At 39.6% G+C, this 25,976-nt stretch overlaps 1 protein-coding gene across 8 annotated transcripts in view; it reads right to left on the bottom strand.

Annotated features, from left to right (window-relative positions):
* Window positions 1–25,976, bottom strand: part of PDE1C (phosphodiesterase 1C) — a 315,435-nt gene that overhangs the window by 25,590 nt on the left and 263,869 nt on the right. For all 8 annotated transcript variants that reach the window (XM_054189660.1, XM_054189653.1, XM_054189658.1 and 5 more), the window contains 6 exons: window positions 24,703–24,823; window positions 21,617–21,698; window positions 16,294–16,414; window positions 14,903–15,078; window positions 9,739–10,038; window positions 6,197–6,271 (listed from right to left, as the gene is read on the bottom strand). In XM_054189660.1, the coding sequence (XP_054045635.1) occupies window positions 6,197–6,271; window positions 9,739–10,038; window positions 14,903–15,078; window positions 16,294–16,414; window positions 21,617–21,698; window positions 24,703–24,823 (875 nt within the window). The remainder of the gene's footprint in view (window positions 1–6,196; window positions 6,272–9,738; window positions 10,039–14,902; window positions 15,079–16,293; window positions 16,415–21,616; window positions 21,699–24,702; window positions 24,824–25,976) is intronic.

Below are 25,976 nucleotides of genomic sequence, written 5' to 3' on the forward strand. Positions count from 1 at the left end.
GTCTTTACATTTGGATTGCCATACATTTGACTGTTGGATTTCTTCCTCCTTAATGCTTCTACTTAAACTACCTTGTCAGAGTCTCTATATGCTCAAATTGGAAGCTAGTTGCTCCACAGGGAAGGGATAAGATGAAAGCTAAAGGAGGAGCCATTTCTTCTTCCCCTTCAGTCATTCCCTTAGGACGTGATCTTGTTTTTCAGGGCTAAGTGTTGCATGGGGAAAAAGAAGCCTGATTGTCACTGGATTGGACATAAATGCATGGAGCTGGGGAGGAAGGAGGACTCTCCTCTTGCTGAAGCAGAGAATTTGTATAGATCATTGCATTTCTATAGATCATAGGCAAATTATCCTAAATGGAGTACGAAGGACTGTAACAGAAGCAAGGTCACAGCTCCACTCCCTGACTGGTGGCTGATGGTGCACGATTTAGGAGGAATCTCTGAACGTACAGCGTAAATTACACATTCCTCCATTCCTCTAGGACCCCAGACACGTTACCCCGGAGGAGCAATGTAGCCATATGCTATCTCTGAACAGAACTATATTTAAATGACCAAAGGTAACCTGAAAAAATGTTCCCCATAAAGTTAACTACTCAAAAAACCCACTGAAGTACCTACAGTAATTATTTATTTTTCCACCATGCATCTGGAATGAATAGTCCAAATATTCACTTAAATTTGACATCAAGCCAAATGCTATTCTCAATTTTTAAAATTGTCACATATATCTGTGACCTCACATAAAGCAGAAGCAAAAAGCAATCAAGCATCCTAGGAACTTTCTAACTATGTGGTATGGCCTGAACGATGGAAAGCAGGCTAAAAAAGCAATACATGAAGGTCTCAAAGGAAAACCAGGTGCAGGAAAACCAGGTGCTTTCCAGAAGATTTACATACACACACACAAAACTGACAAGTCGCAAAATCATCTGCATAATTATACAAGGTACCTTTCTACATATTCCCCATATTCTCATCGAGCATGCATGCCATGGTGATGTAATGTTCCTGAGGTCAGGATGCTAACAATGCATTTTGCATTTAGCTTCAAAGACCACATCACATCATGTTCATCTTCTATTTGATACTAAAACTGCATAAAACCTTCTCCAGCGCACATCCCTCTATGCAAATTCCAGCTTGCCTCAGGTGCCACTTGCTAAATTAGACACGCTCGTTTTTTTCAAAAGAGCACAAAAAGGATTTTAAAAAGCACAGAAGCATTCCCTCCCCTCCGGTTATCCTATATTGCACTACTATGGAGCAATTGTTCAGCAGAGATAAATTATGGTGAAATATGTCTTTTTGGACAGCAAAATGCCTTCATGCCTTCAAGCAAGCTTTTCCAGAAGGTATCAGTACAACGCTTTCTGATTTCTAACTTGGAGCAATAACCTCTAATGTAATTCAAATAACAAGCCATAAAAAGAAGCAAGAAAAAGAAGGAAATTGTCTTTAGAAGTAGTCTTAGACTATTGTAATTCCAATTTGCCACTGCTGCTGGATTCTGACATATAATATCAAGAGCACTATCAAGCAGCAAGGAGGATTCCAATGTGTTTGCCTTACAAACTGAAATGGGCTTTTTTTGCTCCCGACAATAATGGAGAAATCAGCCTATCTTTTGGAATAGAAATAGAAATGGCACCATTATTTATATGACCTGAAATTTACCTTTTTACCTCTCTCAAGAAGATACAGACAAATGCTATTCATTTTTATGCTTGAGTAACCCCTTTTAAAACAACATTGGCTTTATGCAGATTGCATAAGCAGGGCTTTTTCAGAGGAAGCCTACTTAGTGTTCATTGCTACGTAGTGGTCTTGGATAGATCAACACACAAGAAAACCGTATCCGCAGAAGGCTGCAAAGACAGACAATTCTCAAACGGTTGAATAGCTTTGCAAAAAGCTGCATTCTCCTTCTGGAAGAAGGACTATTCTCTGGGAAGAATCTTGTTAACTCAACTCTGTCCGGGATAATTGTGGAGCCATCATCATGGCTGCTTCTCACCACCATGTTCCTATACCAAAGGCATTCTCAGATAAAAATATTCTGTGCTAGCTACTCTGCTGCTTGAATTTTGAGGACAACTGGGACAGAAAGAAATGAAGCCCCTTTACTTTACCTTTACAATCAGTGAATTTTCCACTTGCTGACGAAGGAATGATTGTCAAGAAAAATTAAGACCAAAAGGCAGCTTTACATGTTGGCACAGGCAGTGTATAGAACATATAGGAAAGGCTTTTAACTACTGTTAAGCAACAATGTAGCTTAACAAAATCAAAATAAAGCAAGCTAAACCCTCAATTTCTGGTAAACCTGTTATGAACTCTTCACAGAGCCTGTACATTTAAAAGGCTACATATTGTATTATATTACATAGTATTATATTATATTCTATTAACTATATTCTACTAACTATTCTATTAAATATATTTTATTAACTATATTCTAGTCTATTCTGTTGCACTGCATAAAGTAATGTATTACTGAAACTATGACCCGTCAAAACGCAGGGTTACAATTTGACCACGAGGTGGGAGCATTGCTCATCACACACACCCAGGGCACGTTAGGCTTTCTCTGTATGCACCAGCTTTTCAAGATACAAATATCCTGCATATTTCTGTGCTAAAACCTGCAAACGTGCGTGTTACCACTAGCAGAATAAGTTCCCAGGACAAACACAAAAAAAAGGAACCTTTTAATCGACTGCAATTGCTAGCTGAAAAAGAATATCTGAATAAACTGTGTTTTGGTCCCCAGAACAAAGAGTTGCACTGAAAACTTTGTATTAACATTGCAGAATCTTTTCCCTGTAGGAAAAAAATGAGGAGGTGGTAAAGATAACCTGTGAAAGTGGTAAGCATAGATCATAGAATAGTTTGGGTTGGAAGGCACCCAAAGGTCATCTAGGCCAAACCCCTGCAATGATGTCTTCAACTAGCTCAGGTTGCTCAGAGCCCCATCCAACCTGACCTTGAAGGTTTCCAGGGATGGTGCATCTACAACCTCTCTGGGCAACCTGTTCCAGTGTTTCACCACCCTCATTATGAAAAATTTCCTTCTCATATCTAGTCTGAAATGGGGAAGAATAGTTTTCTCATTTGTTGTCAGTTTTGTGAGCATTAAAAAAAATTGCAGAGAAGAAAGTTTGTGAATGTAGATTAAAATTATTTCCATGTGACTGCTTACAATTTTCCATTCAAAGTGTTGAAAAGCAGCTATTTCACATGGGAAAATCAGGTTTTCCAAAATGGTTTAATAATGTTCTATCCCACAGGAAACATTGGATGAACTACTTGTGCTGATGATGTCTCTGATAGGGCTGTGTCTTTATGTGGGAAATGGCAGCCCCATATCTCTTTTCTTGGAATTGAAAAAAGGGCAGTACTGAGTAACAAGCAGTGTCTCCCACAGAAAAAAGCCAATAATATGAAGATTAGATTAACGTGAGAAGGAGACTAGCCTACGTTCAAGAGACTTGCACAGCATTTTGAAGTGGTTAAGACAGAAATCTAAGGCATGACTGCAGCTTACGCAGCCATCTTCAAGCTAGCTTTAAAGTAGTTGGCTTCAATACAGATAGACTCAGTCGTATGAAGCTCTGGCTAGGTGCATATGTAGTTCCTCACTGCCTCAGTGAACCTGATCCCTGTTTCTGGAGGCATCCCCACTTAACTATTTTTGGGGAGCTTCAAGGTAACTCTGACACAGAAGCTACATTTCACACCTGTGACTACAGGTAGATATGTATCTTCAATTTCTTTGTGTCTACATGGGATAGTTATTCTATGTGTCCCTGGCCACTTGGGTCCCCATGTAGTAGAAGGACAAATGTATTAGAAATATTTTGGCATGTATGTATTCCTATAACAAGATATTACAATAACTTCTTTTGTATATTGTCAAAAAGCAACTCGGACATAGTTCCTGCAAAGATTTATGCAACATACACTCTGCAGCTTTCTCCTCCGGATATAGGATGCCTGTGCAGCAGGACAAGGTAGCAGACTGACCTCAACTGGCTGTAGGGCTCTAACTGATGCTAATGGGTGGTGGTGAGAAAGCTGAAGCCCTCATGGTAAATCTACTCAAATGGGCACTTGTTTAATACAAATACACCCCAGCTACATACTGAACAAAGGCTGTAAAACACAAGTACCCTTGACCCTGCCAAAAGTCCAGGCTGAGTTTCATCCACCAGCGAACTACATGTGGTGAGCGCATTATAGTTGTAACCTCAATCTTTCTAACTCCCCTGATTAATCTTTTTTTCCAGCATGTGAAAGACCATGTACTGGCATGTGAGAAAGCATATGTTCGGGTAAACATTTCAGTAGTCTGCAAACAGCTATGTATTATCTATGGATAATGTTCCCTGCTCCACATCCCTCACATGCCTGGTAAGGAGATTTGCTCTGGAGTGAGTAATGAACAGAAGAGGTTGCACAGTATTTGCCAAAACTGAGGCGCCACCCTAGCACTTTCCTTTCTAAAGCACATCATTCACAATTTTTCTCGTGATTTCTATCAATGAGATCATTAACTATATTCTGTCCCTACAGCGTCTGAATGAAAAACATTCAGTCTACAAATTGTCCTTGCATGGTTACAGTTGCTTATTCATTGTAATCAACTGGTCCCATGGTATCGGTCTTTTCCCTAAGGGGATGAGCAGAACATTTTCTTACGGTAGAACAAACAGACATTAAATAACTACACCACATAAAGACTAGCAACTTGCAAGGAACTAAATTCACACCCTCACTCTTCAAGTCAGCACGAAACATTTGCTTCTTGGTCCTCTCGCCCAACTAAATAGGTGCCCATACAGCACTGCACTTATTCATGAAGATCTGAAGAGTCACATGTTATTTGAGTATTTGTGCTTAATTTCTGCATGACTGCAGGAAGAGTTGTGAATGGTACTTGTTCAAGACTGTTTTCCTGACAGACACTTAACTCAGTGTGTAAATAATATGACCTCTTAACAAAATAATTTTCCTAAACAATTGTTGCTAAGGGGGCTCTTTAAAAAAAGTACATATTTATGTGTCTGAAATTAATACATGCTTCTAGATGAATTCTACATTTTTAGATGAGGTATCACGTTCTCTTCTTATTTATCATTTTGCTAGAACAATAGGAATGTTAAGTAATTTCTTAAAAGGAAACGAAAGAAAACATAGTATCGTTCTAAACTGCAGTACTTACTATAAGGTGGTCTATCTTGACCATCAAAACAAAGTACTGCATTATTTACATTTAGGATTAGTTGTGTTTCAGTGGATTTCACTGAAACATATGCAAAGAAAAAGTAAGCTCTAACATTTGTTTCCGTTTGTTTTGCTACCTAATACTTCAGTAATCACGTCTGGAGCAACATGGGTTCAGATACTATCTCAGAGCCCTGTGGTACACATCTGAGGAGGTGCAAAAGAGTAAACATGCCATACACCTTACAGCTGTTTTTCCACTTTGCTGTGGCTCCTAAAACATCTGTGGACCTCTACACTAGGCTCAGATCCCTTTGAAATTATTCCCAGATGCCCAAGAAACCGTTCTACGCCTTGGGATTGCTTCAGTTCAACAACGTTTCAGCAACATCCCTTTTATACAGCATCCTTAATAGGACCTCTATGCTGATGCGCTCACTCCTGCTCGCTTCCCACACCTGTGGTTCAACAGCACTTGGCAAATTCCCCCCTAGACAATTAAGTCAAGAAAGCTTTGTGTTTGCGTTGGCATAGTATAACACGCAATCATGAAAAACAGGGACACCTTGTGCACATTTTTTCTTAGCTCTGTTTTTTGCATCTCCCATGCAGCCTGTCCTAACAGAGAGCAGAATATGTCCCAAAGAAAGTCAGAAGGATAGAACCTCCCAAATCCACATTTCCTATTAAGCAACTCTACTAATCCAGGATTTTTCTTCCAGGCACTGCACAAAAATTGATGGATAAGGCTTACCAACAGAACAACTAAGTGGTGCTAGGCATTATGTGAAATGGATGATTTTCCCCTAGAATGCCCCAACGGCTTTTGTCAAGTCTAATGACTGTTTCCGTTGTCTGTTTCTGGTTACCACACAATTTTTTGGTTTTAGAATAAACTGTGGATGTTTAGGGAACAATAGATTGCATATAAAAATGGGTGACAAAATGTAATAAAACGTTGTCCTTACCATCTGTTTTCTTTGATTCATCCCCCACACTAGACTGATCTTTTTTGTCCAACTTATTGTCTTCCTTCAGTTCACCTAGAAAGAAGCAATAGGAGACATTATAAATGTTTTAATACAGATGGCAGTTTATTAATGCCTGTAACCCAATCAAATTGCAACATCCAAAGGAGATGTTGCTTAGGAGAAAAGGTCCGAATTCACGAGGAACTGGATTAACACATTTTTATAGAATAAAGCACCAGACAAAATTTATCCAAGTCCTACAGAAATCAAGCTTCTCAATTTACTTTTAAATTTATTCTAATTGTTAACACCTTTTTAAGTGCACATGCCAACTCCTACTCCCTCTGGTTGCATGTAGGTCATTAAAAATCTGAGCACAACCTTCATTTCAAAATCAGGACTCTAAAACATTTACGCTTTTAAATGACTAAGACCCTGCAAGACTTCATCACAGGTCTCTGCATTAAAGAACCACTTTATAATCCACATAAAGAACCACATATAATCCTATCCAATTTTGCCTAACTTTCTCTTACTAGTTTCCTTTATCCACAGATTCATTTGGGTCAGTCCTTTGATGATAGTATCAGGAAGCAAACAATGATCCTAGCATTGACCACTGGTTTGAGAATCTCTATAGCAAACCGGGAGGGCAAGGCCTTTGGCAGAGCAACGGTCACTGCAGAATGAAAATGACAACTTGAGCTGGGGTGTATTTTATGAAGCCAGAAAGGTTAACCAGACCTCATTCTCATTTTCTGTACTCTGTTAGTCATACAGCAGAGCACATCAGACCTTGCCAGATCATCCCTTCATTGAATGAGAATGCCAAATGCAAGATCAAATGAAAAACAACTTCTAGGGAGAGCTCAAGCAGAACAAGGATCTTTCAGCTGCAGCGTCCAAACAGCAGCAAAAAAGGTGTCCTTCCTTCAGATGTCCAGAGAAGCACCAGCAGCCTGCCCAGATGGGAGTAGGCAGCTTGTCCTTTTCCCCTGGAGCAGTAGCAGTGAATTCGTGATGCACACCTCAACACAAAAAGCTGTAAAAGTCTCATTCAGAATTTTGTAAATGTGAGATATGTTAAAGTAATGCTTATTCCATTTATATTACTATTTTTGTTACTATAATGACTTCAGAGCCTCTGGATCAAGATTACTGGTATTATGTGTTAAAGAGGATCTGATCTGCCTTCAAAATAGTTATGGCCAGTGGATACTTATTTTTGGAATGGCTCAAAAAGAGAGAAATTGTAGAGAAGCAAGATCTCCCTCTTCCATATTGTGCCCTAACCACTAGAATATTTGTTATTCTTGGATGACAGAGGATTAATCTCTCTCTCCAATTAAGGTTCATCATAGTATAAATGAGGAATGGTTTTCAAATCTTAAAATATTAAACAAGATGGAAAAAACACGTCCTGTTCTGTTCTCATTCAGAGACAAAACTTTTCATGTTTTAGTTCCTAAACTCACTGTGTGGGTGAGAGAGAAATGAAAGCAGGATGCTACAGGACAAGGAGCAACCTTCTCTGCTGATGACACTGCCACTGACTCAGGCTCCTTGAACAGAAAGGTATGAGCAGCTCCAAGCAGGGTTGAGGTGTCTGCTTGACAAAGGTGGCCTCTAAAAGAAGGACACTGTCTTCAGGAAATTAAACGAAAATGTATCTAGCAAAGCACAGAAGTCTTCTCGCATTTCTTCCACCATCATACGGCTGATGGTGATGATGAGCTAATAATGTTGTATTTGAACACTGCATAAAGAAGTTGCTTGACCTTAAGTGTGTGCAGGAAAAGATGATGAACATCCACACATACGTTATTGCACAGTTTGATCTCGCTGAGAAAGCACACGGGCAGCAAGTGAGCGAGAGAGACTTTAAACTCATCTGACAACACAATTTCTGAACTTTCATTGAATATAACTTATTATGAATAGGGGACTTTTGAGTATTGTAATATCTACTCTGCCATACTGCCAGCAGGCAGAGCAGAACGATGATCATAATGATCTTTTTGAAAGGGATTACAAAGGCAGAGAAATAATAAGGCAAATACTTTACAATGAGATATTAACATATAGGCGTAAAGGAAGCTGTGGTGAACCCAGAGATATGAATGTTAAGGTTTCATCAGTCTCCAAAGACTCTGCAGTGATTGTACCTCATAAAGGCCTTTTCCCATAAATTAAGGAGCAGAATTTCTTTTCCTCAGGAATACACTAATTTTCAGAAATCATTACAATTCCTTTCAAAGCATTTTTGACACTTGCAGCAGAGAGACATCGCAGAAAAAGGTACCGTCAAAATCACTAGAGCACATTTAACCCCTGTATTGTTAGAAGCACGTAAAACAAAGGATTTCAGAAGAAAAGTCTGATGAAGTCTAACTGGGATTTCATATATCCCCAACCTTTTGTCTCCTTTGGGGGCCCATTCCTACTCACCCACGTAACACTGAAGAAAAATCCCATACGTAAGAGAGCATGACAGCTCAGATCCTCATAGTCCTTCCAAACTAAAAAAAAAACCCTAATGATGAAGGGATCACTGGGAAAGGCCAGCAGCCAAGTGAAATACATGAGAATCATATCAGGGATGTTTTAAACAGAATTTCTGCCTCTGCTGCCGTCTAAACTCACTGCCTGAGCCTGGGACTTTCAAAGCCTGTATGCCCACTCAGGCTTTTTCAAAGAGGATGCTTCCGAGTCTGAGTTTTTTGCTGGTTTTGGACTGGCTGATATTAGCCAAGTTTGTGACTGCCATTTTTTTTATAATGGCTTCAGGGAGCAGGAGCTGGGAACGGAAGGACAATTCAATGGCCAAGAGACAACTGATTTGTTCTCATGGGTCTAATATATTTTTTTTAACGTTTAATGCAATTTTCAAACATTGTTTCTACCTTTTTTTGGGTGCAAAATGTGATTCTTATTTTAACTCAGTTCCATGGCAAATTAAAACACTGGAATTAAATTCCTGACAAAAAAAAAAAAAATCTCCAAAAAAAGGTTTGTGACTGCCCTAATAGAAAAAACTGAGCAAAGGAAGCATAAATAAAAGAACTCTTAAAAAAGAGAAGGGGAAAGTTTCTCTGTCCCACAACATATTTATATCTGAGACTCAGTTAAAAGACACCTTTAATTGGCCTTAAAAAAAGTTTATGAGCCAACTTTGGCTTCTCCTCTGTCAGTTACCCAAGCAATGAAGCTCTTCATTGAACCAAGAATATTTGCTTCAGCTTTTCAGCCTGTGTATCGTAACAAGCCGCCTCATTTCCATGAGAAAAGTCATTTTTTCCTTTCCTCCAAAAGTGCCCACACAAGCACGATGAATCCCACCTTCTATGGAAGAGCACTACTTGGGAGTTAATTTAAAGTTTCTGATTCCCATACACAGGTGACTACGCCAACGTCCAGGAAGAGGCCCTGGATGCAGGACATCCTTTTTCAGGACAGCAGGTTCCCCCATGACTGAGGTGAGATACTGAGATACTGGTTTTAGGGATGGATTTATGTTTCAGCAGCAGGAGAGAACTCACCATTCTGGACATGCTGTTTCTGCTCTCCCACTGCGTGATGCGAGTCCATTCCCTTATCCGTCCTAGGTGCATTTTTCCCTTGAGAGGCTTCGTGTTTGTTCACCCCTGTTTGCCGAGTCCCATTTACATGATTCTTATTGGAATCTGCGCTCTTGTTTTCCCCAGGATTTGGTTCTTTGCTGTTCTCTGTCGTTGCTGCTGTGGCATCTTCAGCTGGCTTCTTCTCATCCTTTTCATCTGTTTTGTTTTCATCTGTTCCCTGATGAGCATTTTCCTCTGCTTCTTTCTTAGCTTTTTCTTCTGCATCCTCAGCAAAGAGAGAAGCAAAACGAGGAAAGAAATCAGGATTATCAGTCAATTTGACAGGAATGATACAACTCACACATCTAAATCTACTTCAGCTTTTTACATGCAAACAGCTTTTACTTAGATAAATGTAGGAATTGACTTGACAAGGGAAAAAGAGCACAGGAGACATTTAAGAAAGTATTCTGAAAAAAACACCGCACATTGGCCTAAATGTATATTATGTGCATGACCTTTTTTTATCATATAAGGTTCACCTTTGGAAATGCAGTTCCTCAAAATTCTTAAAAGGCAAATTAAAAAGAGATATTAGCTACTGAAGCTTTTAGGTGTGCCAAGGTTAGTTTAATTTTTGACACCTAACAATCAGTCAAACAACATCAAGTTTATCTCATACCGTACCACATAACTCTAAGCACATAAAAAGTCTTGGTTCTTTGATATCTACTTTTTTCCCCTCTTGTTCCAGGTTGCTTCCAATGCCAGCTTCCTAATCTCTTCCCTTCCGCTTACTGTTCTTCTTTATGGCTCTGTCCTATCCTGGCATATTGCTACTAGTACTTGCCCTTCCATCCCAAAAAGTCTTACAGTCAATCACAAATATGCAAAGGTATAAATTCAAAAGTGAGTTTTGAACAACAGCAGCATCTCAAAATACTGTCATTCAGAAAAAAATAAACAAATTCACAGAGAAGCCGACTTCCCCCACTCAAGATACTGGTCTTGTTCTTATCCAAACCTTAGGTCCTGGTGCAACATAACCTATAACATAGGCTGCAAATCACTTTGGCTCCAGATATTGAGACCACTACACTTCTAACTCAGGTCAGGTACAGCACACTCCCACAGACTCAGCTGCAAAGGCTCTGTGTGGCTTCCTGCATCACACTGGAAAGCAGGACACAACCACAGTCCCTCAGCACAGCCCCTAAGCTAATAAACACGGATGGGTGTGCACAGGCTCTGGGCAGAGACCTCATAATTTTCTCCCCCTTTTCCATGATCAATAGAGACTTAATCTGCAAAAGCATCCAAGTAGCTCAGCACACACTCAATTTGGAACCTGTGAGTTTATACAGCTTCAGAGCATACATATATCCATACTGAATCTAAGCATTCAGATGTGACCGCCCTATGCCTGTATTCAAGATCTCTGGGTCAGCAATATCCCGGACTACACATTATCCCATCATGGGCAACCAATTGCACTTTAGTTGTGATAGGAATCACAGATGTATCTCCTGTTTTCCAAGAGATTGTGTAAGCTGATGAGCAGAGGAACAGATCCGACAAAACATTGAATGAAGTCTACCTCGGTCCTACGGAAATATTCTTGACATCTATAAGGAAGACGTTTTGTTCCTTACAGGAGCAGAGTCTTGCTCAGTGAGTAGAAATTACAAAAGAATTTCTAAGTCTTGTCAAATATCTATGTTCTATGTCTTGTCAAATACTCCTTATGAGCGAATCAGAACCAGTTTTGAGAAAAATGTAACAACAGGACACAAGAGAGAAAGAGGGAAAGCCATCTTTATAAGAAATGTCAATCTGTATTTCCTCACCGTCAGCTAACTACAGTTAAATAATTTTTAAATTAATAAATTATGGCTCACACAAAAATATAATTAAATTAGGTATGAGCCTCTCTCACTTTATTAATCATTCCTGAAATCTATGGTAGCTTCCATAGATAGCTCAGCTATGCATGTTGATATTTTCCTTGGAGTCTCATGGTATACAGAAGGCTTCTTCTTGTTTGGGGATCTGAAAAAAAATGTTGCAGTTTGCAGCTGAACCATGAGAGAGAAATTCAGCTCAGGAGACTGAGTCTTGCTGCAGCACCATTGGACAAGTGCCTCTTGTCAAATTTAGTGTCAGAAAATACTTTATCTAAATGGTGCTTTGCACACCAGGGTGTTTGTTTATTCAGTGTTTTTTTTTTTTAATTTGTAGCTATTTAATGATAATCCTTTAAGCAAAAAGAGATCAGTAACAAACCAACTTACTTTGCCGACACAGTCTGAGAAATTTTCTATAAATATCACATTCAGGATAAAAACAGCTTACTGACGCTTCTTTGGACAATGCCATTACCAAAGAGAACAGAGTATTCTACAAATAATTTAATAATAATAATTGTAATAATAATAATAATAGATAGGTTTCCTTCCCTTCTGATCCCCAGTTGCTGTTTTGTGTCAATCAACAGTTAAATGCTTTATCTGTCTTCTCTTAATGATTCTTATTTTTATTGGCAGAGCATCTTGCTGCATGGCAAGACACCGGTCTGACGGGGGTCAGCAATTTAAATTCCTGCCGTATGGCAGGCCCTGCTGCATATGGCTAAAACAGGCAAGTCAGCAGCAAGACAGCAGCTGAGCAAAGGTTTTGATGCAAGGGCTCTGGAGTCCAAGAACAGTTCCTTAGAACCCCAGCCCACACAAAGATATGCTGGCCCATATCTTGTGTATGGTCTTTGTATATGTATGTATATATATGTATGTATAAATCTTTCAGGATAAAAAATTATGCATGCTTGTGCTGCTAAATGCACCCAGAAACATAGAAATTATGTGAAAGTCAATGAATTCAGGTGAACAGAAGCTGAGACTGCTTTTCGAATCTTTGACCCACAAACCAGTACCCTGAGCTAAGTTATTGGCGATGAAGTTTGGTAAAAAGGTAAAGTAAATCAACTATTCAAGGGCTCCCATGTCTAATAATGTAGACTGGTGAGCTCCCTGCTTTCAAGTGATCAACTAATTCTTCCATAAACTACCCTCAGTAGCTGCTAGAAGGATTTTTTTTTATGAGGAAATTAAAAATAAAATATTTTCCTCTCCAGCTAAAGTATTAATAACCAGACACTTATGATCAGGATACTCTCTAAAGAATGGATACGAAATACTGCATCAATACATATTACCAGTAGCAGCATTAGTTAAGCAATGTGTGCGCATCCACTTGAATCATAACTTGACATTTACATGTGCACATTTAAAAAAAGTCTTTATGCAAAGCAGTCACTGCAAGTGGGTATAAAGCACATTTAAAAGTTAAATATCCAGCATCTATTATGATCTACTCTATATGTTTGTTTTAGGTGAAATGTAAGATATGTTTTATTTATTTCCCCACAGGTCTCTCTTGCATATAGGATTTTTATCTAGTAGATCCTTAGTGGACAAATAAATACGTATGGTACATGTTGTAAAGAAATTCTTAAAACTATTTAACTGTATTAGCTTAATTCCCTCAACACTCCTATACTGTAAGACACTGACCATGTTAAATGCTTTGCTTGTTTAGTTAGCTTTAATTTGTTTGGTCCACAAAGAACTGTGAAATAGTAAATACCAATCAAAAAAATAAAAAGCTGGAAAAAGCCTCTGGCACATAAGCAGATTTTGAATTATGTTTTTGTTTTCATTTTCATGGAATGCCTAGAAAGGCTTTTCCTGAATAGCAAGTTTTAATCACAAAGGAAAACTTAATTTGAATAATAATGCGTGCTTTCCTGCACCTTTAGACAGGCCTTTCAGTTGGAGAGGAACAATCTGCTCGGGCAAATAGGAGAAACTACACCAAATATTCCACCAGCCCTGAAGCCAAGGCCACGTAATACATTAAAATCAATCTCCTTTCATTTACATGAAATACAAAAACTCCATTAAATAAGGGTTTGAGTAACAAGCATTCAGCTCAGAGAACAAATTGTATCGCAGACAATTTCATGAATAAAAAAAAAATTATGCAGTGATACATTCCTCCTTTTTTGGTTCCAACATTGATCTAAATCACCCTAGGGCTCAAGGAGACCTTGGGTAATCATCCAACCTCTGGAGGCACCGGGCAGCTACACCTAAGTCGCTCTTAATAAATGTCTCTCATTAGTTTTGAAAGATCTCCAACAACAGAGATTTGCCAATGTCTAACCTATATAACCAGGTTATAATCACCTGCCAATTTTTTCTCATCTTAACAGCCCAGGGTATCAGAGTAAATAAATAAATAAATAAGTTCTGTTGTTTTGCAGCTGCAGTAGTCTTCAGGCAACTGCTTTCAGCTATAACCCTCCTCAGCTATAAACAACAGTTATCATCATTTGCATTGCTCTACTGTGTATTGTCTGCAACTGGTCCATATGTCTCCTGAACTGCAGTGGCCAAAACTGGACACTGCACTGCTGTGGGGGCCTTCTTACTGCTGGAAAGACAGGAAGAACATCAGAGGGGTCTCAGAAGCAAGGTCTGGGTTTTTTTGGTTGGTTGGTTGGGTTGGGTTGGGTTTTTGGTTGGTGTGTTTTTTTCTTTTTTTCAATAGCATGACAATATTGAACCCTGGTGAACTTGCAACCAACATAGCCCTCACATTCCTCTGAAATATTTGCAGTCCCTCCCAGATTCCTGACATCATGAGCATTTGCAGCATAGTTCCCAATTCATTATCCAAGCTATCACTAGAAATATGAAACCTACCCTGTCCTTCTTCCCTGAACTCCACTTTCAATCTTAACAGTGAACATTTGATAACCTATCTCCACAAATGCTGTTCCAGCTATTTTTGCACCCATCGCAAGTGTGAGTCACGATTTTAGGGAACCTCCCTTACAATTATTTTTTTTCCTCCCATGGTCCACATCCTCTTCATTATGTACACTTAGACCATGTAAGAAGAGTATAAGGCACAGATGAGTCATAATATTCCTATCTTCCTGAACTCAGTGTAGGTTGTTGACCTTGAAAAGTGGATTCTTTCAAACTAACAGTGCTTACTTGGAGAATAATTTGATTGAAGAAGAGCTTGAAGAAGAGGTCAAAAGAATTTTTATTCTTTCCCTAAGAAGCCTGGCTGTTACCTTTGGTGGCTTGCGCTTTCCATTTCTCCCGGTTCTGCTGCACCACCTCAGTCCAGGTGGCTTTAAAACATTTGAAGTCCACAGTGAGTATGGAGCAGTTGAGTGAGGCACTTCCTTCGGACCCAGTGCTCTTGACACTTGATCTTTTAACTTCGGAGGGACTAATGCTATTCAGACTGCGACACAAGGTCACAAAACACAGTAGAAATCAGTATCCCATACACCCAAATACAGCTAAGAAGAAATGATGACTGTTAGTCTAGATAACTTAAACGAGTCAACCAGGAAAACCAAAACTAAGCTTGAATCCCCCATCTTCCCCTCCTTCCCTCCCTCCCACCCCGGGCAACCGATGTTAAAGCAAACAGCACAACCTAAGCTGGTATTAGAAATAAAGGGCAGTTTTTCCCTGTTTACTTTTGCTATCCATAGTCCCTAAGAAAGAGAATCACTCAAAGTGTTGCCATTACCTCCGTTTTGCATCTTCACTCCCTAAATATTAATTGGAGAGTCAGACAATTCTAGAAATCAAATATGTCAAAGGAGGAACCTCCTAAAATTCACCAGTGAGAGCCATTAGGCACAGGACAAGAGACTAACCTCTGTCCAGGGCTTGGTGACCTCAGCTGAGGCTCAAATCAGGCACTCATTTCAGTTACAGGCCCTACAGTTGTCTTTCAAGGATGGACACTTCATTGTGCACATTTTAATAAAGGCAGCAAGATAACTGACAAAGAAAGATATTAGTGCTTGCTCTTTGTGTAACAGCCCAAGAGTAAAGAAGTCACCTGGGAGAGGGAATCCTGACTTGGTAGCCCTACGTAGAGAGCACTAGCCATGTGGTATTGGAATCCCAAGACATGCCCTGTCCATGAAACTACTAGAAGAGTGGTTTCTTTACAACAGCAGAGCAGGTTGAATGGGGCAAGACTCCTTACACCTGAACTCCAGGTGAATTCTGGTGGTACTTCACACATTTGCGTGACTCTAAATAGCGTCACTAAAGTGAGCTTATACTTCCCAGTCCTCTTTTCAATCCCATTTCTACTTCTAGACAGGTAGAAATAAGTGCCTCCTAAAGACTCCTCCTACCTTCTCTTTGACATTAGTGACTGAGAGAGCACTAAAGTCCCCCTGATTGCATGGCTACAACCATTTGTGCTCACTGCCTTCGGAGGCACGGCTCAGGTTCATGCCAGCCTCCCTCTTTGCCCTCCCCTGGGCTGGACTTTCCCTGCAACAAAGTCACGCCACAAGGTGAGCTGCAGCGTCAGCAATGCGGATATGGGGCTTTAAGCCACATGGAAGACATGCTGTGGGCGGGAAACTGGGGCAGTTGGGCACAATGGCAGCATGTGCAGAGTGAAGGGAGAGAACGCGTGGTCATTCACCTGGAACGTCTGAACCCAGACATGCCAGAGCGGGAAGCTTCATCAATGAGCGGCGTCACAATCTTCTCGGTCATGTCAGTCAGCACAGTAAAAGTGGGTTCCACGATGAAATCAATGAAACCTGAGCAGAAACACAAGCAGAGTCAAGCAGGCACGAGGAAGATTTACGTGGAGTCACTATTTCAGTGATCGCGGACAACCACACTGTAAAAGAGAGAGTAAAAAAATTATACCTTGAAAGAGGGATAGGCAAATACTAGAAAGGGAAAACGGAGTTATACATTAATCTCTGACCCAAGAGCCTGGATATAGCATGCAATAAAAGGTACCTACTTAAACACTGGAGAGAAACTGTGGCAAATCAGAACATAAACAGATGCATCAGAACTTGTTTTATACGCAGAGTGTGATATTTAAGCCAAATTCCTAGCGGATTTGGATAAAACCCAGTTTCAAAGATGAACTCTCTAAAAGCAGAAAATTAATGTAACAGTAATAATACTGGTAAGCTTTGCTGGTGTGGAGTTACACGCAAACCTCCCTTACTGCATATCAGTGGGTTGTTGTGAATATTCTCTCCTTGGTGCTCAGCCAGCTTGTTCTTGTTGATAATAAAACAGATTTACGTGCTTTCCCCTCATTTTTTAATATAAGGAAAGGAAAAAAATAAAGGGCCAAATATTTTCTACTTCAGTATACAGTTTGGCAGAGATGAACATGGCTCTGAGCTGAATGTTGGGAAGGGCAGACTGAAGGGCCCTGTGGACACACACTCATGAGATGAAGCAAAATCCAAGTTACGTGGAAAAATGTGAGAGTGAGGAGCTTACAGTACCTTACACCTTCCTCTAAATTCTCACCTGGGGCAAGAACTATTTCTAATGTTCATTTTAGCATTTGGCAAATTTCTTAGTGCTGCAGGTAGCCAAGAAAGCAATGATGTCCTTAATCCCTCCTAAGGCACATCGGGATTCAGGTCTTTCCCTGCTGTTACGATTTTTAAAGATTTGGTAATTATCAACTATTAATTATACATTCTTAATATTATAATTTCTCTGACTGGGTCATGATACGTTTCTACAACAGACCCTAGTGATTCTAGGTGGTAACAGAACGACAAAAGGAGAAGAGACCACATGGGCCAGGCACCTGAATTCACAGATGCTTTGATCCACATCTTGAGTGCAAAGCAGTTAAGAATCCTTCTAGTCCCACTTCCCTCCTTGTTTTTTGCTAAATTTCTAAAAGGATGGGTAATTAAGTGTATTTTTATGCCTAGTCAAATTAAAAATGTTACTTGCACGTTCTCAGAATTTCATACTAACGTTCTGTAAATCTGGAGAAAATATGCATTCAGTTTTATCTCAACATCTGAATCATGTGCCTTCATAACACTGAGACACTCTTATCTGTTCAAACTTAGGGAAAAAAGAAGTCCCTTCCTCCCAGGGAGTTAATCAGAAATGTATGCAGTATAAAGCCATGACAGGAAATTGTTTGCGAGATCACTACAGAGATAATCTCAGCAAACTTCATACAATTTTTAAACACTGGAAATTGTCCTGACTGAGAACAGTTTTAAGTCTGCCACAGGAATTCTGAGGATAATGAGAACTTGATTTATATATATGTGTGTGTTTGCCTGTCTATACATCTCTTTTATTCCCCTTCACTCAAAAATTTTTCTACCTCTTAACGACCAAAGAAACACAAGCCATGGTACCTTGTCACTTCTGCTTGGCAAGTAATACCACTGCCATTTGCTCCATCACCACTGACAAGCCTGAGACATGCAAATCTCTGGTATGAGATGCATGACACTGTCATTAACTTCAGTAGCAGGGTGGTGGGATCCGCTTCCTGAAATACTCAACATTTGCACATAAACACAAGGTCCAGTTGTAAGTGTCTAAGAAACAAGTTTTGCCTGAGAGAAGTCTTGCATCTCATCAACAGACAGGCAGAGGTGGCGCAAGGGACCACAGGTAAACAAACTCAAAGACCTAGGAGAACTTTTCTTTGATAAGTGGTATTTTTTCCTCTATTCCCTATAACTCCAATAAGTTATTCAACTATGTTACCTTAGAATGGGGACTATAATAAAGTTGTCAAACATAATCTGCTATTGTAGAAACAAAACTTAGGACGTTTTTAGTAATCATGTAACTTATGCCATATTCCCAAGTGCCTCCTCCCCTCCGTGTTCTCTCTGTTCTTACCTAAAGATACTGTGATTTAAATACGGCAATTTAGTTTGCTAATTAAAACGCCTGAATATTAAATAATGAACCTGGGTTTTAAAACCTATTAATGCTAATCACCATTTTATCATCCTTTTTCTTCTCAATAGAATAAGTATGGTAAATATTCCTGAACCCCAGTGACTAAGATGATTTTACCAATTAACACTGCATGCTGATGATGGGTTCCAGGCACATGTCCAGCATTCGTTCATCCCACCTGAGAATGTCACCACAGCAAACACTAGCTACACTAGCTAGAGGACAGTTTCCCTAAAGCCCACCACCCCCCCCCCCAAAAAAAAAAGAAAAAAGAAAATAATAATAATAATAATGGACTCATCAGCCTCTATCCAACGTTTTCTGAAGCTGTAATTTTCTTTCTTGCTGGCCAAAGGACAAAAATAAAAGGATGCTGCTACATTTATCAGCTGCAAAAGAGGATAATGACAACAAAGGCTGATCTCCAGTCAAACTAGCTTCCCACAGTCTGAGACTGTAGAAAAGCTTTAATTCCTGATATTCTTGTTGGGAAATACAAATCTTGGCCTGGTTTTCTTTGCAGTTTGTTTGTCTCCCCAACTCTGACAAGCAGCTCGACTTCTGGACATGAATCTCTCCTGATTTCTCTACTTCACTATGGTACAGAAACATTTACCACATTTATTCTGTTGAAGAAGAAAAAGGATGATAAATTGGTCATTAACATTGATAGGTTTAAAAACCTAGGTTCATTATTTTATATTCAGGTTCTTTTAATTATCAATTTAAACTCTGAACAATTTCTTCACAAACTGAAGCAGCAGGATAGAGAGACATTCTTTCTTTTGAGGAAGTTTTTGCTGTTATATTGCTTCATTTCCATGGAAAAAGTCCGTACTGCAAAACCTTCAGTCTGCATTTGTGAAAATCTTTTGTTAATAAAAATGCTTGCCCACTGTTGTTGCATCTGCAGTAACCTTAGAGCAGCAAACCGGCAACTACAAACAAGTCGAGCCACCAGAACAGGATTCTGTCCTTGACAGAACCAAAAGCACAATTTTATTTCACAAAGGACAGAGGTTTTTTATTTGTGGGAACTGATGGCTGCTTGCTGCAGATAATAGCATAATTCGGAATTCAGTAAGAACTTACTTTTGCAAAGAAATGTAGTAATTACTATTCCGGGGAACAGTTAAGGCTATTAATCAGGTAAACAAATGAATGGGAAGAGATTATTTGTCTGAGAATCTAACCTACAACTTTGACAGCCATACCTCAATAGATAGCCAAAAAATATAAGAGGTTTTGATTTAACAAAGGAGACATTACAGAAAGACACTGCCAATATGTGCAGCAGACTGAGAAATGAAAATTTTATAATGTTAGAAGGCAAGATTTATAGAGAGTAGCCTATTAATGTCAATGGATTACTAAACTGCACAAATCAAATATAATGACAAATATTATATGACTAAATAAGTCTGCCTTTGCATACTGATGAGTGCCTCTTATAAATTGAAATTGTGTTGGTGATGGTATAATTCACCATTAATTTTGCAAACAGAAGGGGCATCAGTGCAGAAGTCTCTTGGCTCTGTTGGCCTCCTTAAGCAAAGGAGCACAAAAGAGGAAGATAAGGAAAATGGGTTTGCAAGCACACCCAACCCTACGTAGAGACACCCCGTGGGAAGCACAATTCCTCTTCCCTGTGAGGAGTGAGGAACATATCTGAAAGTTGGTAGAAGGGATGTGAAAGAGAAGTCTCTACATGTGCTTCCCTCCACACCAGCCAGAGAGTGAGAGATTTATCTTCTCCCACAGCACAGCATTAGGTATAGTCTGCCCAGGAGTCCTAAACATGGGTTTTAGCTGACACTGCGGCACTTCAAGTTTGCTGCTGCTTCCCTCCACCAAGCTGCTGGCAGAACACAAACATCCTCAGCAGTAGCACTGCACTCTACACCCACTCCCACTCTTCTGAGTTACTGTTGCAGAGGCGTAAACACTACAAGTCTGGCAACCAGGCCAGGCTTGCATAGGGCTTTTCAAGTTCAGATTCTTGGCTGAACTGTCTAAACTTCCAAAGCCAGAAAAATCTGGGATGGGGTCCCTCAGAGAATGGCTCTCCTAACAGGAACAATGAAATAATTTTAAACAGAAACGGCTCTTAGCCACAGATATGAATCTGAACTTCCCTAGGTTCAGGGATATCTTTGTCTTGTTCTTTGAGAGAAATTTCATACTTCAGTTTTTTTGTTTTCCTTTAATACATTCTCTCTCTTTCTGTTTCTGGACTCAGTTCCCTCATTTTTAGGGTCTGCGTTATCTCTCTTTTGTTATTCCATTTGGCACCCTATTCTCCAGTCAAGGTTAGATCACATTCTTCTGTCTACTTCACTTGCTTCCTAGGTATAAAAATCCACCCACAAATCCGTCTTTTCCATTGTCCTTTTTTGCCCCCAGCCTCCTAACAGCTTAACTTCACTTAGCCCCTCTTGTTTTCTCACTGAATACCAGGCTTGTTGCCTCATCCTTCTCCTACTTTTTCACTCAATAACTGGAGAAGAGGTGGAGAAAGCGCTATTGGTGAGTCTCTAAAAAGATCTCTGTTTCTGAGTGAGTAGAACAGAAAAAGGTTTGCTATTTGCTTGGCTTCAGTGAAAAATATTGGTTGGCTTGAACCACTGGGAGGGAGAGGGTGGGAGGAATAAAAGGAAAAACACACAATAGGTTTTGCCCAGGTCATCCAAGGGATTGACATTACGTTTTCATATCCACCAATGATACTCATATCACCATATGTTGCCATGTGTGCCTCATCTTCACAGCTCAGAAAACCATGGAGTAGCGTCATAACCAGGCACTGAAGACACCTCTGCAGACACATCAGAGTTAACTTGGTTACTGCATGGAACCATCACCCTAAATTTAATGGCTCCTCAGCTTTGAATTTTTGATTTGGGGAAAATAACGCCATTGTGCTTTACTTCCTCTCTTTAGCATAGTTCCAAATGATGAGAGAATAACGTGATTTTAGCCCCACAGAGAGGAGTAAGTTTTGCTTTTAAGATGCTGCTTGGTGTGCACCAAAAGGGACATACCTATTTGAGACTGAGCAACCATAGTAGACTTGCGATCACACAGTGGAGAGAAGGGAAGCCCTAGTTCTGCTTCTTTGTCACCCTGGAGAAACAAAATTGAGAATTAATTAGAAAAAGACAAGACATTGAACTTTGATACCTTAGGTCACAACTGTAAAAGCCTCTCATTTTACTTTCTTTAATTAAGTTTTTATTTTTGTTTTGTTTTATTTTTTTAATACAAATTGTGGAGAATTTGAGTCTGGCTGGAAAAGTTGTAGTCCAAGCAGAGTTTGGTGAATTAAGCATCTTGATTCCAGTGAATCTTTCCTCAAAGCTTTCCCTGCCTGCTTGGTACTTCTATGCACCAATTAAAAACCCATGTGAGCATAAGAACACTTCTCATTGCAGTTCTCCAGAGAGCTCAGCAGAACCTGGCTCTCAGAGCAAAACTTTCAAGAGAAAACATCAGTGTCAGGACTGATTTTTCAGCCCTTGCACATCTTTTCATGTCTTTTTTAGTCTTTCAGATAAGGAAATCAGAAGTCATGACTGGCCAGATGCAGATTATGTTTTTGTTCCAATGGAAACACTGACATTGTCAACATTTTACATAAGTGCTTAAGAACAAAAGTTCAAACACACTTTCCAGCTCTCAGAACTGAAAGTCCTTTTCTAATATTACAAGATAATGCAGAAGGTGAGTGTCATAACTCCATTTTTTTCCAGTCTTTCAAGCTGCATATTCTCAAAAAGCCCTTTAACTTGGTTCAGTCACACTATAACATATTGCTTTCTGCTGAGAAGATATATAGGATTATGTAGTTGCAATACTCCCCACTGAGCATTCAAATTTAAATAGCCTGTTAACTACACTATAGAATCAATTACTTAAATCAGCATCTTACTTTAACTGTGCTAAACTTCTTGCCAGTGTTCTGACTAATGTCAAATGGAAGCTAAAATAGCCAGCAAACTAATCAGAGAAAAACTTCTGTAGGCATAAGAAAAGCTGAATTCTTCTTTTTGTTAGTATAACATAGATGAAAACGGGGGCACACAAGTCCTGTTAGAGTTTTGGGTGGAACAACAAGCAACAGTATTCTTCTGTTGCAGAACAATTCTGCTTTATGTTAGGAGTCTGATATACAAGTATCAGGGTAAAACAGAAACCAAATACAGAAGTTATTTCCAAGTAACGTTCCTTTACCGTGTCCGCTGCATCTTTCAGGAAAAACATCTCTCAATGCCAGCTCTTACCTAATCATCATTCTTCTCTCACTCCTTATGCCTCTTGAAAACCCCAGTGACTAATTCTCTTTACGAAGGAACCCCTAACTGCCCTTCTGACTGCTCAGAAAGATAGTTGACTTCTAAGCCGTTCGGGAAGCTCCCTTAGAGCTAGCTAAAGTGCAATAGTAAGACAAATTAATTCATGCATGATGTCTGCTTTACGAGATGCTCACCATAGCTGCTGAATGTGTTGTACTCAGAAGCATCATTCACACCTACAGCACGGTAACTTGCTGTAGGAAGACTTGTGTCACATCACAAAATACTTGGAAACTAATAGGGCTGGGGACCTGTACTGATACACTTTATGTCTCTGCAGAGCACAACAGAAAGGACAGGAGAGGGTCTGCAGGTGAAGAGCATAAGGAAATAAATACCTAACCTAAGGCCAGCCCAGTTTCTTACCACAATGGTCCCCTCTGGTTAGTGGTACATCTCAGCTTGGGAGAAGAATGTGTATTGTTCTTCTACGGTCACGTACGGATGTATTTATTGATCTGTTACTAAATAACTTCAATGAACGCAAGTCTATGCTTCATGGTAAGCTTAAGGGTTTTCTTGAAGAGGGAATTAATACTGCATCTGAATTTGGAGCTAGTTTTATACAAAGCTTTATCTAAAAGTGGCGGCATTTGTCATTCAAAATTAAAGTAGGATTTGTTGGCTGAACTGAAATTATTCTTATGAAAATATAAAATAATAATTTTGTCTTTATTACGCCTGTAAAACAGATCAAAACTTGGGCTTTTTGTGGTCTCATATCTAGCTAATCTTAATTCCCTCACCAGTCTTCAGGGGACTCAGCAGTGGTGTATTTTAATACATCTAGTATAATTTTGGGCTAGAAAAGCATAAACATGCAGACTTTTCCTTAAAATATACGTAAAAATCATTCTACTTGCATGAGCCTCCTGAGTGGCAACACAGAGACAGCTGCAGGTATGATCAACCTGCTTCTGCCCAGTAAACCCATTCTTGGTTTGAAAAACAAATTAAAGAATTCATTTCAAAGCAAATTCTTGCAATGTCCTTATTAAGAAGGGATTCACACAATGCCTTTAAAAACAGATACCATTTAAAAAAAAAATGATAGAACTTTTTTTAAATTGTCATATATTTTTCTTTTTTGCATTCAGATTTAATATATAACATTAAGTTACTGAACTTTGGAGGGAAATGAAGCACTTAGTTTTCTTCTTAGTTTAGTAACTCATATTGGTGAAAAGTATCCTAAACACTCTGACCTGTTCTGCTTACTTTTAATTTTTTTTTTAAGGCAAATCTTTAAATGCTTTTAATTAGTCACTTGGGGAGCTTATAGCTGTCACACAGAGCTTAATGATTTGTCTAGATTTGTGGGTCTGTTGACAGGTGGTCCACTGTGAGCTATAAATTAGATGAGTTCACTTCATCTAAAGTAAGGGTAATGCTTTTTTCACATCTACCCCAACAATATAAGTACAGTTTTATAAAGCACAGAACCTAAGTCTGTTTCCTATGGTTCTACAGCCAAGTAGAATGTCACATATTCTATATTTTGCTAATTCGAAACATATATTAGCTTCCCAAATTAGAATTTCTACTATGTAGATAACGTCTGTAGGTATAGGTAGTGTATCAGACACTAAATTCCCAAGAGGCATAATAGCCAGTGCTACTGGTGCCAGATGAGAAAGCTTCATATCATTTAGGAGGCTCTTGAGAAAATCAGAGAAGAAGGAAAAGATGTGTGTTCATATTTTCCTACTTCCTTGCCCAATTCTAGACACTCCCTCTTGTGCTGCAGAAATGCAGAGGAACTTCCCTAGCTTTACCTGTCTGAAGAACTCCTCTAGCAGAGACATGGTCCAGCGATGATGGAGATCCCAGGCCTTGGCTGGATGACTGATATCTGCTGTATGCAACAACAGTGATAAGGCTTTCGGCTTGTCAATTCTGAAAACCCAAAGGATCAAACAAATTAATTATCTGCTGTTGCAGTGGAGAACGACAAAAATCTCACCTAAGCAGGGAAATGAGGCCATTAGAATCTTTGGCCAGGATATTAATGGAATGATTGCTGTGTTCATAAAATCAGACAACTATGAAAGATTATCTAATTTCTCCAACGTACACCATTCCTGTTGTAACAGAGACATTAAGAAGTGCAAAAAGAAACTTTGCTCAGCCTTGCTGAGCTCCTTTCCAGGCTTGCTTGCCTGCATAAGCAGGCTTGAAGAGCTGCAGTGCTCCCCATTTCAGCTGGGCTGCATTTCATGCAGCTCAAAAGAGAAGCTGGCCCCTACCATCTTACTGTAGTAAGTAGCTAGGACCCGATCTCAGGGGCACTGATGAATCTACACAGTAATTGATAAATGTTTTGCTGTTAGAAAACTAGTGTGAGGTCAGAAGATAATCCTTGCATTTGGTTCCACAGAACAAAAAAAGCCAGCAATTTCTTAAAACCACAATCTGAGAACCTAGCCCAAGAACACAGTGTATAATGCTTTCTGGGGAAGGGTAGCCTCATTTTTTAATTCCAGCTTTTGACTCTCTGAAATCGCTGGAAGAGTTGTAGCTTCTCAGAGGACCAAGTGGCTAGCCACACTGGTTTGATACAGGTATAATTCTGGGTGGCTCTGGACAGACCTGTCCCCTGGGCGAAAAAATGATCACTCAAATCTTTCTGTAGTATAAAAGGAATTTTATGGGGAAGAGCTGTGGACAAAATATTACAGCTCCCAGTGGCACACTGGAAAGAAGAAAAGACCTTCCCCATACTGCTCCATCTGTTATCTTCTAGCCTTTCCCTCAGTGGATCTCAAGTTGTTTTCATCTGTCCTCTGGTTATGGAGCAGGCACCTTGCAGAGGTGGCAGCTGATACCATCTGCAGAAGGGCAATGCCTAAGTTGTGTTCTGCAGATCTTATAACCTTGAGTCATACTCAAGCTGTAGAGGTCACTCAGCTGGATCATGTCCTTGATGTTACCCTGATATGCAAAGGGAAATGCCCAGGGAGGCTTATCTTAACATTGTGACTTTTGGAAGCTTTGGTCCAGCACAGAATAGAGATGTGTGTATAGGGGGGTGCCAGTACACTCCTAAGTG

The sequence above is a fragment of the Rissa tridactyla genome, chromosome 2 (assembly GCF_028500815.1).
Source record: "Rissa tridactyla isolate bRisTri1 chromosome 2, bRisTri1.patW.cur.20221130, whole genome shotgun sequence".
Lineage (NCBI taxonomy): Eukaryota > Metazoa > Chordata > Aves > Charadriiformes > Laridae > Rissa > Rissa tridactyla.